Source organism: Pieris napi, chromosome 3 (genome assembly GCF_905475465.1).
Source record: "Pieris napi chromosome 3, ilPieNapi1.2, whole genome shotgun sequence".
Taxonomy (NCBI): domain Eukaryota; kingdom Metazoa; phylum Arthropoda; class Insecta; order Lepidoptera; family Pieridae; genus Pieris; species Pieris napi.
This window is the reverse complement of record NC_062236.1, coordinates 3,627,878-3,646,161: the sequence shown is the minus strand read 5'-3', so window position 1 is coordinate 3,646,161 and position 18,284 is coordinate 3,627,878. Positions and strand designations below refer to the sequence as shown.

Below are 18,284 nucleotides of genomic sequence, written 5' to 3'. Positions count from 1 at the left end.
TTGCACAATTAAAAATAGACACGCAACGAAAATGGTCGATATTAAAATTTATCGATATTAATTGATATTTTAAAACCAAACGTCTGGGAGTGGTTTACCAAACGAAATTTAATTTTTCATGTTTAATCTTTCCACGATAAAATTTGTCATAGGCCATCGAAGAATCCCATAAAGAATATTTGATTTTTGAGGATTTAATTATTGTGTTATTAATCTATAACAACATTTTTGGCTTTATAGAGTATATAATCAGACAACACAATATGTTAGAAATCATAATTGGACAGGACTCTTTATTAGTAACAAGTACTACCGAAGAGTAGTACCTACCTACCTATATTACAGACTAGTACCTATGCTGGCATAATGAAAGGAAAAGAGAAAGATAAAAAATGTGTGCGTGTACTAGGTGTACACACGTAAGAAGTGAAACTTCTTTATGACCTTATTTTTCGAAAAATGATCTACTATATGCAACTTTACAGAAATTGGTTAAATAAAGTTAAATTAGATTAAGTTTAACAAAAGGCTTTTATTATCATAGACATGAATACAAATACAATTATTTCATTTTACCTTATTACTACTGAGATTATTACATATACAGAATTTCATTAATTGTAATAGAATTATTATCGTTATTATATATTTATGTTATTAATGGCTTCGAATCTCTTCGGATCAACCATGGTAGGGACAAGAAAAAGATGGCGCGTAACCGAAAAACATGACGATTTGCTACAAAATTTCTCCCATACGTCGATAAAGAAGTTTCAATCCAACGCCGATAAAGAAGTTTCACTTCAAAAAGTAGCAAGGAAAGCGAGCCTATGCGGTGTCAACTTTGTATATTATTTATTATACTGTATCTTTGATTTATGTCGTTTGTTACGATCAAAGTACACGTACTAAGGCACTTAAATCGATACGAGGTGACTTCCTACTGAGTTCCGATATGTTCGTCACCAATCCACGTTTGGCATACTACAGTTTTACATTGGCTCGTCGCCATGTCAGCTGTCCCCATGCGTCTACATACAATAATTTTATGAGTATTTATAAAATGTTTGTTTTGAAATGTAACCGCACGTGATACTTGCTATTTAAAATTATGAAAACTCCATACCCTCTAATATTAATATATTCAAACAAAAAAAAGAAAAGAAAGTAGACAATAAATTAATGTTGGGAGATACTCAATAGTAGTTTTCGTATGCGCATTCAAATATGTAAGATTTATTAATAAAACTTTATTAATTACTATTACGTATTATTCAACACACACGCATTATGTATATATTAAATTAAATTCGTAAGTGCTCTTTATAGCAATAAAAAGTCACCTATACAGTTTTTCCATCTCTGGATTTTGTAAAAAAATTATCTTTATCTTGTTCTCTTTACGGCCTCACTTACAAGTTATGCAAAGTCTTTGTTGATGCCGACCTAACGTAAGTAATATTTAAAATACCATAAGTTCGTAAGAACTATTCCAATTTTCCTCTCCAAAATTATTAATTAGATCGCGAATTTTAACGCTGAAAAGGTTTTTATCTAATACAATCAAGTGAAATTAACATTTTTACAATACTATCAGCGCAAGAATAATATACCCTTGGGATGATAAGTATGCACTTGGCTTTTATCAATTGCCTACGAAGGCATTCGTCACAGAAATAGGTCAATAAAAAATTGGGTCACATGTCTCTGTTTGGAAAACCTACGCTAAATCTAAAGCGGTTTAAATGTTACAGTGCTCAGCAGTACCCACCGTTCACATGTAAAACGTATGTTTTAGGAGTACATAAAATACAAATAAATGACAATTCTCAATTGCGCATCGGTATCGATCGATATATATCGTTCGCTAAACGTTTCTTGTTAGCTCACAATTCATGAATACCTAGTATGAGTCTTCGACACTAAGTGATATTTAAGGAGGTGATTGACCGCAAGTCTTCGCCGAAAAACTATTCTTATAAAATAGGTCATGTCTTTGGGGAAACGCTTTCTTCCTAAGAATCGAGAAAATACTACATTTTAGGAGGCGTGGCCTTAATAATGGAGTGCTCTGTGCAATTACACTCGTTGAGTTACGAGCTTGTTCTATTATTTTATAAGAATTCTTATTTTTTTTGTTTTCAAAGTAGTTTGTAGAGAAATTAAGATTTATAATATTTTAGATAAAAATAAAAGTTCCTTAGATATGGACGCCCGATTACAATATCACAAATTCGAAGTTCACTGAACTTTTCGCAATGAATCGATAGATCACATCTTTTCAGTACGCATGTATTAAAATAACGACTTAGTTATTTGCCCTTTTCGTATAAAATGTGTGGTATGTGAATAAATTTGCAATATGAATAAATTAATACTTGATGTATAAGATTCTCTACAATATTCGCTATATATTTTATATTATATACACTATTACTGTTTTACAATCCACATATAATTTAATACATCACAAACATTATTATAGCATTAGTTTATTTAATATTATGTAATGTACCTACAGATTTAAATACCCCGCAAAAACAACAGATTTCTGATATCAAGTAAAAAACATAATCCTCAATAGTAAGACTGCATTTGACTGTTCAAATTGAATTTGTGAAATCCTTAATAAATAGTTTGTTTATGATAAAATATTTTATGCTTGCCGTAGAAGATTTTCTTACCATAAAAAATTTCGATCATCTAGCTTTTCACGGCATATTAGGTAATACATTTCTTTTATATACACCCGAGGTCCACAAAATTCTATATAAAATAGCTCTAAATTAGTCTATGAGCGTATATTTTCCTATGAAGTACCAAGACCGCATTTTATTTATGAATACTATGAGTTGTATGCGCAGTGTCCACAGTATGAGGGTACTATTTTTACACGTTCTAAATTTGTCGCGGCCGTGTCACATCGCGCGACATCGCCTATCATTGTCGATATACTCGTTCATATATTTCTACATCAATACACTGCGAAAATATAATCTAAAGATCCATCAAAAGATATATCCATCAATTTTATGACAGTGTTTTCGTATCGCCAGTTTCGTTTATACAAGTTATCTTGGTTCGATTATCGAAATTTCCATAGCTAGAATGTTTCAAGATCTATACGTAATTTGCGCTGGTACTGTTAATAGTAATTACAAAATTTGACCTTTAATAATTTCGTGTCTGTATTGTATCGTAGACATTATTACTACAATAAATTCATAGAAGTAATAGGTATTCCTTTGAAAAATGTGGCTATTGATCTGTTTACAGTTCCAAAAGTCACGACACGAAAAGTGTTTCGTAACAATGGCAAAGTAGCGAACTAATTGTACTTTTATAACCTCTGGTGACCCTTTAACAAAATTTAAAATGCACCAGCGAAGCTTTATAACATCGGCGAAAGCAAACGTCCGCTTAGTGAAATATTATTTCCTCTCAATTCAAATAAAAATGTAATGTAATATTTTCTCCCAGCTTTAACAATTTCTCTTAATTGCACTTCGCATGAATGTTATTCTTGAAACTTTTCAATCTCGAGTTTTGTTTATCGAATAGAAATAAAATCGAAATACAGCCTTAATCGATCTACCGAGTGTCTCTTGGATTCCTTCCAAATAATTTTAGGCGAATTCGAGCGAAACATTGATGCTATTATATTTAAGTGACGATATTACGAGATAATACGCCTACAATTTTGGGAATAATTTAGTTGATGTATTTGAGGGTAGGTAAGATTACGCTTCTTTGGGGCTACACTAATCGGACGGGATATATTCAGCCCAAACACATAGGACAAATGCCAGCATAAAACTTTAAATTAATATAGCTGGTAATACCGCAATAACTTCTTAGCCTAAATGTTCACGTCTGTGTCTTAAACTAACTATTAATGTGGGTACTTTGACAAACTGTGTCAAAAAAATTCATACATCTTTTGTTTGGATATTTGGACTCAAACTACTTTCTCTTTAAAAAAAAGTGTCTGTACTTATGTACACGCGTTAAAAGTTATACTTCTTTGGCGTATAAAGATAAAAATCTTTTCAAAAATTTTATTCTACGTTTGTAGAAAAAATGACGCTAGCAATAAAAAAACTAAAATGTTGACTATAGCTAACTTCAGGGTGTCGGTTTTTTGTGACGGTTTGCGCGCGCATCGTAAGAATAGACTCATCATTTTTCCCTAACGCGCCAAAAGAAGTATAACTTCAAAAATTGTTTTAAACATGCACCATGTACCACGAAATAATTGTAATTTTAGCGTAAGATCTAATTTGTCACAACCATATTTCTAGCATGAATAAAGTTTTATTGTTATTATTAAACATGCCTTTCAATTTAAGTTTTGCCGCCTCAACTCTTCGTATGAACATTTCCGATCTTTATTAAATAAACCCATATGCCGATACTACCCAGATGTATTGACATCAAAAGGGCGACAATATATGCTAAATCCATTCAAATGTAACACGAATGATTGAATCCGATGAAATGTTGGGACTGGCGTTTGATCTTTCAGAAGACTGCTTCTATATCACTATAGCAAAATGCGATGTAGCTTTTAAATTAAAATTCTATCAATGCCAATTTGTTTTATTATTATCAACGATCAAGCATTTATTTTAATATCTTTCCGTTATATAATAATGAGATTAGCAGTACTTAAGAGTTACGAGTTAGACCATTATCTAATGCTAATGCCACCGATTTACATATACAAAAATTATTGGCGCTACAACATTTTTAGGTCTGGGCCTCAGTTTTATGTTTCTGAAATATGAAATACTCATAATTTAGGGCTTTTTCAGTTGAATGAAACTAAATGTATAGGTTAAATTGTTCTACTTATTGAACATGTTATTTTTAAATTACCGATTCTACTAATCGCTAGATTTTTTTAAATGTTTAGTGTAATTAGGTACTTCCTACCATTTTTAAATAATAATTGTATAAAACATACAACTGACAACATGAAACATCCTGTAACGTATAACTTATGTATATGCGTGGCTAAAGTGCTTCAAATGTCCGGATTTGACATTTGACAAATAGCCTTCTCAAACAAACCTTATCATAATTTACCATGAACAATAAACTTACTAGTACCGTCTTTATTACGAGATTATCGTAAAAGTTAAATATCCGAATTTAACGCAGCCATTTATTACAAATATAATTTGCCTACGACGCGGTCAACAAAGGCGGTAAATCTCTTACCGTTTTAGTACCGACAAACCGAAATCATTAGGATTTATACGATTCAATCGTGATACCGGTTCGTAAAAAAGCTATAAAAAGCGATGGAAAGGCTATTTATGGGATTACTTCTATGACGCTGAATGCGTGAGAAAAAATACGAATTATTTGTTTTTTGTGGTGGATTTCCTCTCGAGATCGTGAAAATTATGGCTAATGTGCTGTTTGCACACTACCCCATGTTTGTCTTTATTTTTAGAAAATACTCTTATTCTTTTTGAAAAAAACTTTCTGAAAAAAAGAAACTTTGCTATCACGGTATTCATTGATAGATTTATTATCGGTAATACCTTTCGAACTAATATTAGTAAATTAAATAACAGAAAGTCGTAAAATCTTCACATAAAAATTACGCGGAAAGTAGTTCTATTTTGTCGTTTTGCTCCATTGTACAATAAATCAATGTTTTGAGTTAAATTGGTTAATTTTAAGTCTTAAGTTCAGCCTTTGATTCATAATAATTGGTATAGCTTTTAATAGGTTATCCAAAAGCTTATATTATATACTGCGTTGTATATTGTATACATTCAGTAGTATGAGGATATTTTAAGCACGGACCTGCATATAAAAAAACGTAATTGAATTTCGCACCATACCAATTCACTGAAGTATTTTAAATAATATTTCCTTCATAGAATATATCTTTATTTTTATTTATTTCAGACTATGCCAATACGATAATGTCGAGAAAAAATATAGCACATATAATAAAGTGTATAAAATTAAACACATAATATACACAATGTGAATTCACTGTGCGAAATAATCTATATAATATGTATCCCGACAAATTACACAGCAACTGCCACATACCATGATTATAATTTTGTAAACAGTTACAGTACATAGGTTCCTAAGTTAAAACTAACTTTAGTAAGTAAGTACCTACTGTATGAGTCAACTTAAGATACCGTCTACCCTCATTAGTCTAACAATTTGATGGAAAGCCAGTGAGTATTAAAATTTAAAAATATTCACTGAACCGTATAATACAGACTATAAGAATTACGACGTCTTAAACACATGTAAGAGTATTACTTTATAATAAGCTGGCTTTGACCATAAGAAACCCCATCTAACAAGGCGAGTAGGGAGAGATGGCCCCGCGAGTCCATATAATTCAATTATACCAATGTAATTGGATTGTGATGTCACAATCTAATATGCATTAATAATCAAACTTTACATCCATTCAAAAACACGATATCGTATTAATGCCAAAAAAATATATTTTATCTAAAAATCGAAGCCTTTCAAAGTGAATTTTTATAAAAATAAAAGCGGGTAGTCATTAAAAACTAATTTTAAAAGCTGGTGTTGACGTTGATGGATTTCATCTACCTTCGATCACTCAAGCGTGTCCAAGTTATTAAAGGCTTGTTTAAATAACAAAAATGTTTAAGTTTTCAAGAAAAACTAATACTTATTTGATTAATTACTTAAAATCATGATTGATGCCGAACAAGCCAAAGACTTCCCCAAGTGAGATTGAATTCATCAATAAAAAGCATTACTATCCCATTAATCCACTTTGTTATACTATATTATGTACAATATTTCATTCATAATACAAATTTGATGATCTAAGTTGGCGCCTCGTAGACGCCAGATTGGTGCTTTTCACGCTCAACCAATAAACAATAGAGCGAGGAAATGTATTTTAATCTTTGATCTATTGTATTTACTATTAATACTCATTTAAGATTAATTAAATTAAATAATTTAATTACATTTAACATTTAATTCATAATCATAGGTTAGATACAATGAATAATGTTCTTACTTTAATTATATATTATCGCTGTTTAAACCATAACGAAAAATACCTATACTCGTATACACGACCGGATTTAGGGGAGAGCAACACCTACAGCCCCGGGGCCTCAACAGAAAAGGGGCCCCCAAAATAAAGACTGGAAAAAGAATGTTTTAAATTCCGACTAGTAAACAGTTTTTCTTTTGATATATTTCTATATATTTGTTAAAATTTACTAAATGACTACTTGGTTTCACGAAAAATTATTGATTTGAAAACTCGACTGAATTTTTTTTCCATTTTATTTGGAATATAATTTGGGCCTCCACTCCTTTGTTGCCCCGAGGCAAGGCGAGGCGTGGACCTCTAAATCTGGCCCTGCTTATTATAATAATTTGTCAGCAAAACAGCTTCAATGAAGCCTTAGAGTAAAAATAGAGCTTACATCAGCCTTCAAGATGACTCGAAGGACAATAATGCCTGACGCATAAACAATAGAACACGTTGAATATCAATTAGTATGATTAAAGCTATTCCTGATATCATGTAGCATTTAATTTAAAATTATGTCTGCATTCAACCTTCGAACTAATGATGTATATTATTCATGCAATTGATCTCATGGCATACACCCATAAAGGAATTTTCCTATTGTTTATTCTTAAAGCACTGTTAGTTTTAACCCAGAGGACTGCGTTTGATAGCGGCTCGATACGAATGGATTTCCGAATGCGCTGTTAATACTTGTGTGGTCCTCTGTGAGAACCTCCATGGTATATGAACCAAAAAATCGACTGCGTCAGGCACAAAAAGTCTACCAGACCAGAAACAGACCCAGAATCATAAATATAATCCACTTGGTGGTTCTGGCATGTACATTTTCTTGTGAAGTTTTGAAATTACATAATCTATGGTTCGACATAAAATTATGTTAGGTTTTGTATTTCCTCATCTATATCTTTTATAAGCTTTGGAATTCGTTACAAAAAACTGCAAACAAGAACTTATCAATCGAAAACTCGCTCTGACTCAATATTTTTTATACTCGCTATCATTTAATATTTAAAATGAAAAGCCACATATGCCCTCTATTTAAGATGGAACCAGAATTTCCCTCAGCACTCATAGCGCCCACGTTATATAGAACATAGTATAGTTGAGTCATTTTGTCTCATTTTTCCGCTCCTATAAAGCAAAATGAGATACGTGCGTGGGCATACACTGGTGCGATTTGCATATTCCCTCAAGGTTGTATGAATTTTCAAAAATAAAACGCCAAGATAAAAATTATTTTGCTGCGTGAACACTTTATCAATAAACTAATTAACACGAAATTTTAAATTACTTGTAAAAGCATTGATCATTTTAATCTTATAGATATTTCTTTCTGTGAAACATTGTGAGTTATCCGGGCGTTACTTACATCAACAAATAGACAGCGTATGTCAGTCTGATCACTTACTTGCCTAAAAAGCAAACATACTAATAAAGAAAAATAGATGCTAATTTTTTTCCACCAAGAAGATTAAAGACTTATTACGTTAGAATTTTTTTAAATTTTGGTCTATCAAATCTACTACAATAGTTTTAGTGGCCAACTATATTGTTAACATTGTATTAGTATTAATGTGAATTTGTATCATTTCAGGTAGTTTTGGTGTTCATTCTAAGCATAGCATCGCTCATCATCTACTTCATTGACGCATCCAGGTAATCAACGTTTCAATTATTTTCTATGATATTCTCTTTAAAAGTAGCCTTATTAATTAATACATATCTTAATAATGCTGATAACATAAGGAATACGTGAGTGACTGTCGAATGTGTTACTCGTAACATTTGCTGTATAGATCTGTGCTTTAAATGTGCGTTTGAAATGAGAACAGAAATATCATTATCTAACTGCCAATTGTGACAGGTGACAGATGACAGATTAGTTGTAGGATCTTTTTTTAAATTTTAACGATAAAAAACGAAATTATATTAAAATTAAGGTCACAATTTTTCTAACCATTTGCGGATATTTCTATTCTTATTGTCGCATTCTTTGTATATGTCAGCTGATATTGTTAGATGCCTTGATCGTTCGATGTGACCAATCTTGAAAAAAATACGGTGGTATAACAATTGTCTCTTTCAGTGAGGAGGTGGAGCGATGTCAGAAATGGAGTGACAATATAACACAGCAAATTGACCTAGCCTTTAACATATTTTTTATGGTCTACTTTTTTATACGAGTAAGTATTTTATGTGTATTAAATGAAGGAGAATAACAGCGTAATGTACATTCCGTTACTCACATGCAGGCAAGTTTCTGTATCTATAGTAATACAATTACGCTGTGGTGATGGACAATTTCTGGTAAAACTTGAATGTTTTTTGTTATTAAATTAAGTTAAATTAAAAGATGAATTGTAATCGATCGTTTTTAAATAAAAGCGACTTAGATTCAAAGTCGACACTTGTGCGAACTATGACTGCCATATGTCAAAATCAAAAACGTTTTTGACATACAGGATATACTCAACTCAAATCTTAGCCTAAATGTCAGCAACATTATAGTCAGCTAACTTTTTAGCTAAGAACTTAAATTATCCTTTAGACCAATACTACAATATGAAATGAGGGTAGTTAATAATAAAAATTGTTTTCTGTTTCAGTTTATAGCAGCTAGTGACAAACTGTGGTTCATGCTCGAGATGTATTCATTTGTAGATTATTTCACGATACCCCCATCATTTGTATCAATTTACCTGGATAGAACATGGATAGGTAAGGATGAGATGGTTTCAGTTAAGCAAAACCAATTAAAATACTTTTTCAAAGTATTAACTATTAATAAAATCGAACACAGTATACGTATATAACACCACACTCAGACACAATAATTATAATACATAATATTCAAATAGACGCTTATTCTAAATGCATGGCTGTCAAACGTTTAATTTTTTTTTTAATTTTATGACCTGGTAACATAGACCTTTAAGTCATGACTTATTTGGAATATGTATGTTCATTAATTTGGCGACACTAAATTCACTTCACTAAATTTCATCACTTAAATTGTTTGAATTGTATTTTTTATGTTTTTTTTTCAAACGTTTAAATGACAAAATAATCATAGACTATTCGCGACGCCACAGACCATCCCTATCACAGCATACACGATATGTAATTACTGTTAGCAAGATGTTATATTGTTAAATAAAATTTGTAAAGGTTTCTTGTTTCGCACAACAAAGTTTATTTTTGTTTCACAAAATAACCATAGACAATTTCACTTTCAGGGCTAAGGTTTCTCCGAGCTCTACGCTTAATGACCGTGCCTGATATTTTGCAGTACCTCAATATATTAAAGACATCAAGCTCAATTCGGTTGGCGCAATTAGTTTCTATATTTATATCAGTGTGGCTTACTGCAGCCGGTATTATTCATTTGGTGAGTCGTACATGTCATTAATGGCTAGATTTCTATTAAGAAAATGAAGGTAGATAGAAACATTAAATATTTTTTTAATAATTTCTAACTACCATTTTCATAAACAGTACAATATCTACAGGATAAAATATAAAAGTATACGTACGATAGTATGACCATTTAAGCTTCTAAATACGATCTACTTTATTATTCATAAAATTAAAAAATACAGTTTTTCTCATGTTCATGTTAATTTACAGATCTTTGATAAAAGATTCTAAATATGTATGCTATTTTTAATAGTCACAGTTTTTATCATGTAACATATATTTAAAGACCTTTTGGGGCTTATTAATACTGTTATGGAAAACTTGGGTATTCTTTTATTCAAGTAAATGGCATAGCAAACAAGTGAAGTGTTTGCATAGCGGACAGTAGTCTCTGCAATCATATTTCAATATTATCATAGCAAATATGCAATATGGAATAAGTCGTAATGGAATAAGTAATGCAGGAATGTCGTTATAATGCTGAAATCTTTATATTTAGTTCAATTTGTACTATTTAAAAACAGCTCGCATTTAATCAAGTACAGTATAGACCTACAGGTAGTAGGGTCGACCCCCGGCTTGCACCAATGGACTTCCTGTAGATGTGGGCATCTAACATTCGCACGAACGGTGAAGGAAAACATCGTGAGGAAATCTTGCCTTGTATCCAAAAAGTCGACGGTGTGTGTTAGGCAAAGGAGGCTAATTACCTACTTGCCTATTAGATTGACAAATGATCATGAAACAGATACAGAAATCTGAGGCCCAGATGTAAAAAGATTGAAGCGCCACTGATTTATTTTACTTAGTCAAGTACCGACATTTTGACTAATAGATGAATCTATCTAGCTTCAAAACTAAGTGCAAGTAGAAGAATTGGTTTATAAGTAAATTATGTATGTAAATATGCAATGAATCCTAAATATTAATTCATTGCTAAATGTACAAAAATGAACCTGCGAATGGCTGTTAATTTTCCTACTGTATTTTGTTACAGTTGGAAAATTCTGGTGATCCGCTAGATTTCGAGAATGCGCAATCGTTGTCATACTGGACTTGTGTTTACTTTCTCATAGTCACAATGTCCACAGTAGGTTATGGTGATGTGTTCTGTCGAACAGTACTTGGCAGAACATTTTTGGTTTTTTTCCTCCTCGTCGGCTTGGTAAGTTTCATTCTTTCTGTCTTTTTCATAGATATAAGTACCTAATACAATAAATTCTCTGAGTATTAAGATCGACTTTGCAAGGAGCCGCAAGTATTAGATCATAATATTATCTATTCTTGGATAGAATTGAACGTCAATATGTCGTATCGCTTGCTATTCCTTGCGTAAGCTATTCAATAACAAAGCAAAAGGAAATACATACATATATGACATCTCTATGTCGTTATCATAAGGGACTTGGTAGATACAGTAACGTTTAACGCACAGCTCGTATGGTATAGGCCTGAATGCACTTAGAGCATGAAAAATATTTCGATCGAGAGCCGATAACGGGAGCAGCTCAATAAACAAACCAAACCTTCTTATAAACTTCCTAGGATTTCGCGGTTATCTCATGTTTACATTGTTTACGAAGTTCTTCTGCTTTGTTTTCGTTGATATCGTTTACTTTCCTCGGACTTCGAGCATGTACAGAGTGCAGGGGATACTGGAAACAAAACATACAATATAAACTGTGGCAAGTTCTTCGGGGATAGCGTAAACATGATCCTTCTAACTGCTTACGAGACCTCATCTTCTGGAGCTTCACGTGATAACTTTGCATGAGTGTTGTTTTCTTTTGCTTTGTTGGACCACGAATTTGCTTCCGGACATTGAAGCTTAATGGAGTGTCAGTCCCATGGGCTCGGGCAATGGGGCGCTTTGGGCCGCCCGGCCGGCCCCCGCGCGCCGCGTCCCTCCCCCCACCCACCTCGCGGTCTCTGCATGCGCACCTGTGCCTGGCTGTGTTCAGTTGCTCACATCACCGGTAGACAACACAATCCTTTATGTTTTATTTTTGCTCCGCTACCGGCTACACTTATCTGTATCATCTAGTTTTACCGAGACTCGAGGACATTGTCGTGCACCACACGATGGTGTCCGCGCGCAGACTCCTCGATCGACGCCATGGTCTGTTGCAGGCAATGTTCGCTAGTAGTATTCCTGAAATTATAGAGCTGGTAGGAAGTAGGTCCAAGTACAGTGGCGAGCTGAAGCGTGAACATGGAAAAAGGTATCTGTTTAATGTTTAGATTGAGATGAGAGGAAGCGACTCACTCGCCGTGCCGCGGCATGACTCGCTCAATCTCAGAGACGATGTGATATCATCATCAGAAGCTTGCTCAGTGCCGTCAGATGTATTGTGTTATCTACTCGCGCGCACCCGGCGATCCCTCGACGGGCGTAGGACGAGCCTTCGCCCCCCCGGCACTCGGCCGCGGCCGCGTGCAGCGAGGGCGAGACTCGCCGCACGCCCTAGAGACGGTCGCCCCGTGTGCGTGTTCTACCATGCGTCTATATCGATCGTCCATTAGTTCTAGTAACCGGCGTCAGATTCTTTTTAAGTTATCATCGATCAGTTAGCGAACGTCCAGCTTTGCATGCCCCCGGTCACGAGTCCCTCACGGCTGTAGCCCCGTTAGCGTAGCTCGGCACGGCACCCAAGTCCCGCACCCGTCCACACACGCCACAGCCACACGCAGACAGACGACACTCAACCACACAGCCTTGTGCGAGCGCGAGGGTTGACGGCCGCGGGCCGGGCCGGGGGGCGGGCGCGCGGGGTCTGTCGCTCACCTCACGGTGTTTGCTGTGTATCGTAGGCTGTGTTCGCCAGCTGGATCCCCGAGATCACGGAGCTGGCGGCGCAGCGCAACAAATACGGCGGCCGATACAACAAGGACGTCCGCCGCAGGTACCCTGCTCTCACGCCCCCGCTCCACACGGCTTCCTCTCACGGTTTCGATCTGACTTGGTTGATTGAATGCGGAGTTTGCTAATGAAATTTATTAATAGAAAATCGGTCTCTCGGTGCCGTGGCGCATGCTCGACGAGATAGATCCCGGCGGCCGCGCCCCTGTCTGCTGACAGGTGCGCGGTCGACCGACGCACTTAATGCCTAACGAGATACCATTGCGCTTTGTTCCTCTAACGAGACTAGATGGAGAGAGCCGATGATTTGTGATGCTGTCAATAAAGTAGTGATGTTTGGTTTGTTCGCTTGCACACGATGCCTGCCGCCACGCTGTAGCGCTAGCTCCGGCACCCCGCGAGTCCCGAGTCACACACAGCCAGTGCCCGCGCCCGCCCCGCGGCCGCCCGCCCCGCGCCCCTCGCGCCCACCGCGTCACGGACACCGCCGATACCACACGACATCCTGCGAGACCTTTAGCCCGCTTTGCACTTCTAACATATGTTTGCATAACAGTATGTGGCCTTTCTATTTCTGTTCAAAAAAATAATATAACTAACGAACACTAAAATCTTTTGCTCAAGTGCCGACATATAAAGCGGACTAAATGTTCAGCGCAGGTAATAATCAAGCAGGGCTCAACTTCTTTCTAAAGTGATTATTCAGTATCACCAAGAGCGTTCAGCATTGGTGACATCGTATAGTCCCTATAGGAATAAATAATAGTATTATACAATAATATAATATAGTCTTCTTACAAAACTAGACTGCTTGCATACGCACACAAGACCTTTTGGCATTGTTTATGTATTGTATACGATAGGTTTGTCACTTACAGAGTTAACATTCATACAAACGACATTAAAACAAAATACACACAGGTATCATCACCGTCGGATCGATACTTCATTATTCAACATTTTATACTTCTATATAACAAGACTGATTTATTATTTTTGGTGTGCGTATGCGTGCGTCTATGCTTTTGGAGCCCTGCCGTCGTAGTGTGCCTGGAGCGGGTCGCGGGCGCGCCCGTCGCGACTCGCGCCGACGACCCGCTCCCGCGCCTTCACCACTCACTCGACTTGAATGTGAATGTCTTGTTTTGTCTGTCGGCGTTTAGGCGATATTTGCCAGTTGTATCCCAGAGATAATTGACTTAATCGGCACTAGACCCAAGTATGGCGGCACCCTCAAGAATGAGCGGGGACGCAGGTGAGCCGCAGTCTTCAATCCGATCCGTTGAATGTGTTCCGTGTTGTGATCTATATCTTCCTTTCCTCTCTTAGCACGCTTCTGTGTTCTCACTTTATCTTAGCGGGGCGCGAGTCCCGCGAGTTGTCTTAAGTCGGTGTTGATTGTAAATTGTACCTTTGAATTAATTTCAGTTGAATAGACTCAGCAGATAGTGGCTAGTTACGCTCGTCCATAGGTTAAATTATTTTCTGTTAGTGTACATGTACGTACGTGTAATGAATGTTAATGGTAACGTAAAGCTTAGTTACGGCGAGTTCAGTGTTGCGTGGTACAGTAGTGTGTTGGAGTTGTCGTGTGTGCGTCGACAGCTCCCCAGCCGTGGGCCGTAGAGTGCGGCAGTGGGCCGTTGCGCGGCCCGCGGGGGCTGTTGATGCGGCCCGTCCGACCTAGTGAGTGCCATCCGCTCGCCTCCTCTCTACTCCCTCCCTGCACGATTAATGTTCTGTATTGTACTCTTGATGTTGACCCTCTACCAGACTGTAATGTATATTGTTCAACCCCCTCCGGTAATTTAGTGTACTTAATTTGATTTCGTAAAAAAATTCATAGAGCGTGGCAAGGCTGTGTGCATTGAGGACGTTATTTGATGCAAATTAGATTAGTTATCGACTTACCATTTGAATCAATCAAGATCATCTTAGAAAATATACACGATCACTCATATAAAATAATATTTTTTTAACTTCGTCGTGTCTAATAATTATTATGATAATATTCGTAGAGATTTATTACTTTTTATGATGAATTTAATATCAGTACTTTGCCACACCTTAGAATTTGCATGGTGCTAGTCACGTTTGAGTTTAACCTTTTCTTTTCTTTACTTGTGAACGTTGCTTGAACTTTCAATATTTATTTTCTCCACATGTTTGTATGTCTGTCACAAACCTCCATCATTGTGAATCACACTGTCAAGTGTCTGCATCCACATCCTGCCACATTCACTTGCTGTGCCTTACCTTCTTAAAGAAATATTTATTTTCGTTTGTGTAAAACATAAAGAATAGACATGCTTCGAGCATATAAAAGCGTTCCCCGTTTATTGAAATTAAGTAACCTGTAACATTTCAACGTGCTAGATTGTCTATGAAGACGAGTTTAAGTATATATTAGGACATTCACTTTGAAGTCAAATACAAAAGATACTAATACAATATCTCAAATCATTCGTGAAACTGACAACATAACCATTCATACATTCTCTTGTGTGCTGACTTTTACTGTGGTGTGATTACTTTTATTTCGGTTAAATATATGAAATTTCGTGATTAATTTATTTTTAGTGTGGTAGATAGCTACACAATCCTGAAGGATACTGAGTTTGTTCACCTATTTGTGACAAGTTTATTTGCAATAAATTTTAATCTCTTAAAGTATGACGAACTGCTTCGAAGTCACAAACTGATGAACAAAGCTGTTAATTTAATTATGGAGGTTGTTACACACGGCGCCTTTATTTTTTTTAAAACAATCACTATTTAGAATATTAGCTTTATTATGTAGAAATAAAGGCGTTGACACATGTAGTGGTGTTATTATATCTCGCTTTATCATAAACCGTTTTATTTAACCCTGTTGCGACGTAAATACCTTATTGTCTAACTTGTTGAGTGTTCTGTATTGTCTGTGGTCCCAGGTGTTAAATAAAACTTCAAATTGCTATGCTCTACTCTCTATTCTATCTTTATTATAAGTGCTACAGCTTAATTGTTATTGCTTTTATAAAATGTAAGTAAATTAAATAAATTCAAAGCTATAAATAAATTAGTAGCTTTTGTAAAGTTAAAAGACCTTTTCAATAGTAAATTCACAAATTAAACTGCGCTTGCTTTCACTCAGCTTTGTATGTCAATGCAATGTTGTAGTTGGTGTTATTCAGCTTTTGGGTTGGTATTTTAATACAAACAAATGATTTCAGGCATATAGTTGTATGTGGACATATTACGTACGAATCGGTGAGCCATTTTTTAAAAGACTTCCTACATGAGGACAGGGAGGATGTGGATGTTGAGGTGGTTTTTTTACACAGGTAATATATTTCGGATTATGTATATGAGAATTAATCTGTTTTTCAAGTTATACTTCTTTTGGCGCGTTAGGAAGTAAATTTTACGATGCGCGCGCATATTGTCACAAAAAACCGACACCCTGAAGTTAGCTATAGTCAACATTTTAGTTTTTTTGAAGTTATACTACTTTTGGCGCGTTAGGGAAAAATGATGAGGGTAATTTTTTTTATATTGTTAGTGTCGTTTTTCTACAAACGTAGAATAAGGCGATAGATAAAATTTAAAAAAAAAAAGATTTTTATCTTGTTACGCCAAAACAGTATAACTTCTAACGCGTGTACATAAGTACACACACGTTTTTTTGTTTCTATAAGATTACTAGAAGTTAAAATTATACTAAGTTTAGATTGAAGACACTAATAATTCGAAATCGTATAATTATTATATGACAAATGTCAACCACGGTATATAAATTACTGATACGGGGGGTGTAACATGTGTGAAAACCGGACGCTTTCAGAAAAGAGCCTGACCTTGAGCTGGAAGGTCTACTGAAACGTCACTACACCACCGTCGAGTTTTTTCAGGGCACAATGATGAATGCCGTGGACCTTGAGAGAGTCAAGGTTAGAAGTACATAGCGCAGGCATTAGACGAGCACGGCCCTTATCATTGATGCGCGAAAACCAATTTTATTTATGTGCATAAACAGATTTCTTCCCTAAAGATTCTGTTTCATAGTACACAGTAGGATATTGTCACGTTCTGTATTACGATTCTTTTGATGCAATCATTGCTTTAATGGGACGGTGGTGTTTTGCTTCAAAGGGACTACAGCCAATGAAACATGTATTGCTTTGGTTAAATTCCGAAACATCGGGCTCATTTCATTAGCTGTAGTATGGGAGGCAGGCCCGTCCCATTTCACGACCGCGTATTTTGATTCTCCATATAGTTGCATGGTAATGTCGGGCCGCGACAGGCGGCGGTCTGGCCAATTTTAGTCCGTAGTGATAACTGAGCGTTGATGGCAGGAAACCGCCCGACCTGGAGCTCGAAGGCCTGTTCAAGAGACACTTTACCACTGTGGAATTCTTTCAAGGCACCATTATGAATCCAATCGACCTTCAAAGGGTAAAAGTAAGTAGCACTGCACAATGGACGATGTCTTTGGGCGTGGTGTCGGTTTGAGGCTGTCTTTCCTATAGACGTAGTGATCTCGTTCACGATCTGTCCAGGAGATGTTTCGAGTGGTGTACAGTTCCCTTCTTATGCCGTGACTGGCTGTTTGTGTGGCTATCGCTGTTGTTGACTGTTGAGTGTGGTTGCCCCGCACGATTCCCGAGGAGCTTTCTATCCGAGCCGCGCCAACGCCCCTAAGTGTCTATTTGTACCTAACTGGGTGTTGTATGCGATGCTGACCATGTACTAATACACTAAACAATCGATATTGACTTGAACTGTACAGGTTTTCTAACAGTGCTGATACTTATTGACATTAATGGTTGCCGATGAAAGGGTTTCCGATTTAAATTAGCTTTGCTTGTAGTAAAGTTCAGATGTCGATTGTCGATATTGTCGAGTGTTTACGGTAAGTCTGCATGGCTTGAATGTAGAAGCATGTTCTTC

General features: G+C 35.9%; 1 protein-coding gene across 26 annotated transcripts in view; it reads left to right on the top strand.

Annotated features, from left to right (window-relative positions):
• The window catches only part of LOC125048473 (calcium-activated potassium channel slowpoke), a 42,018-nt gene that overhangs the window by 7,663 nt on the left and 16,071 nt on the right, over positions 1–18,284 (top strand). For 11 of the 26 annotated variants that reach the window (XM_047647151.1, XM_047647146.1, XM_047647148.1 and 8 more), the window contains exons 2-10: positions 8,667–8,728; positions 8,819–8,824; positions 9,159–9,255; positions 9,679–9,790; positions 10,309–10,460; positions 11,487–11,654; positions 12,620–12,711; positions 16,565–16,675; positions 17,690–17,795. In XM_047647151.1, the coding sequence (XP_047503107.1) occupies positions 8,667–8,728; positions 8,819–8,824; positions 9,159–9,255; positions 9,679–9,790; positions 10,309–10,460; positions 11,487–11,654; positions 12,620–12,711; positions 16,565–16,675; positions 17,690–17,795 (906 nt within the window). Of the gene's footprint in view, positions 1–8,666; positions 8,729–8,818; positions 8,825–9,158; positions 9,256–9,678; positions 9,791–10,308; positions 10,461–11,486; positions 11,655–12,619; positions 12,712–13,300; positions 13,393–14,512; positions 14,605–16,564; positions 16,676–17,175; positions 17,282–17,689; positions 17,796–18,284 lie in introns of all 26 variants that reach the window. The other 15 variants (XM_047647134.1, XM_047647147.1, XM_047647149.1 and 12 more) reach the window with 8 other exon arrangements.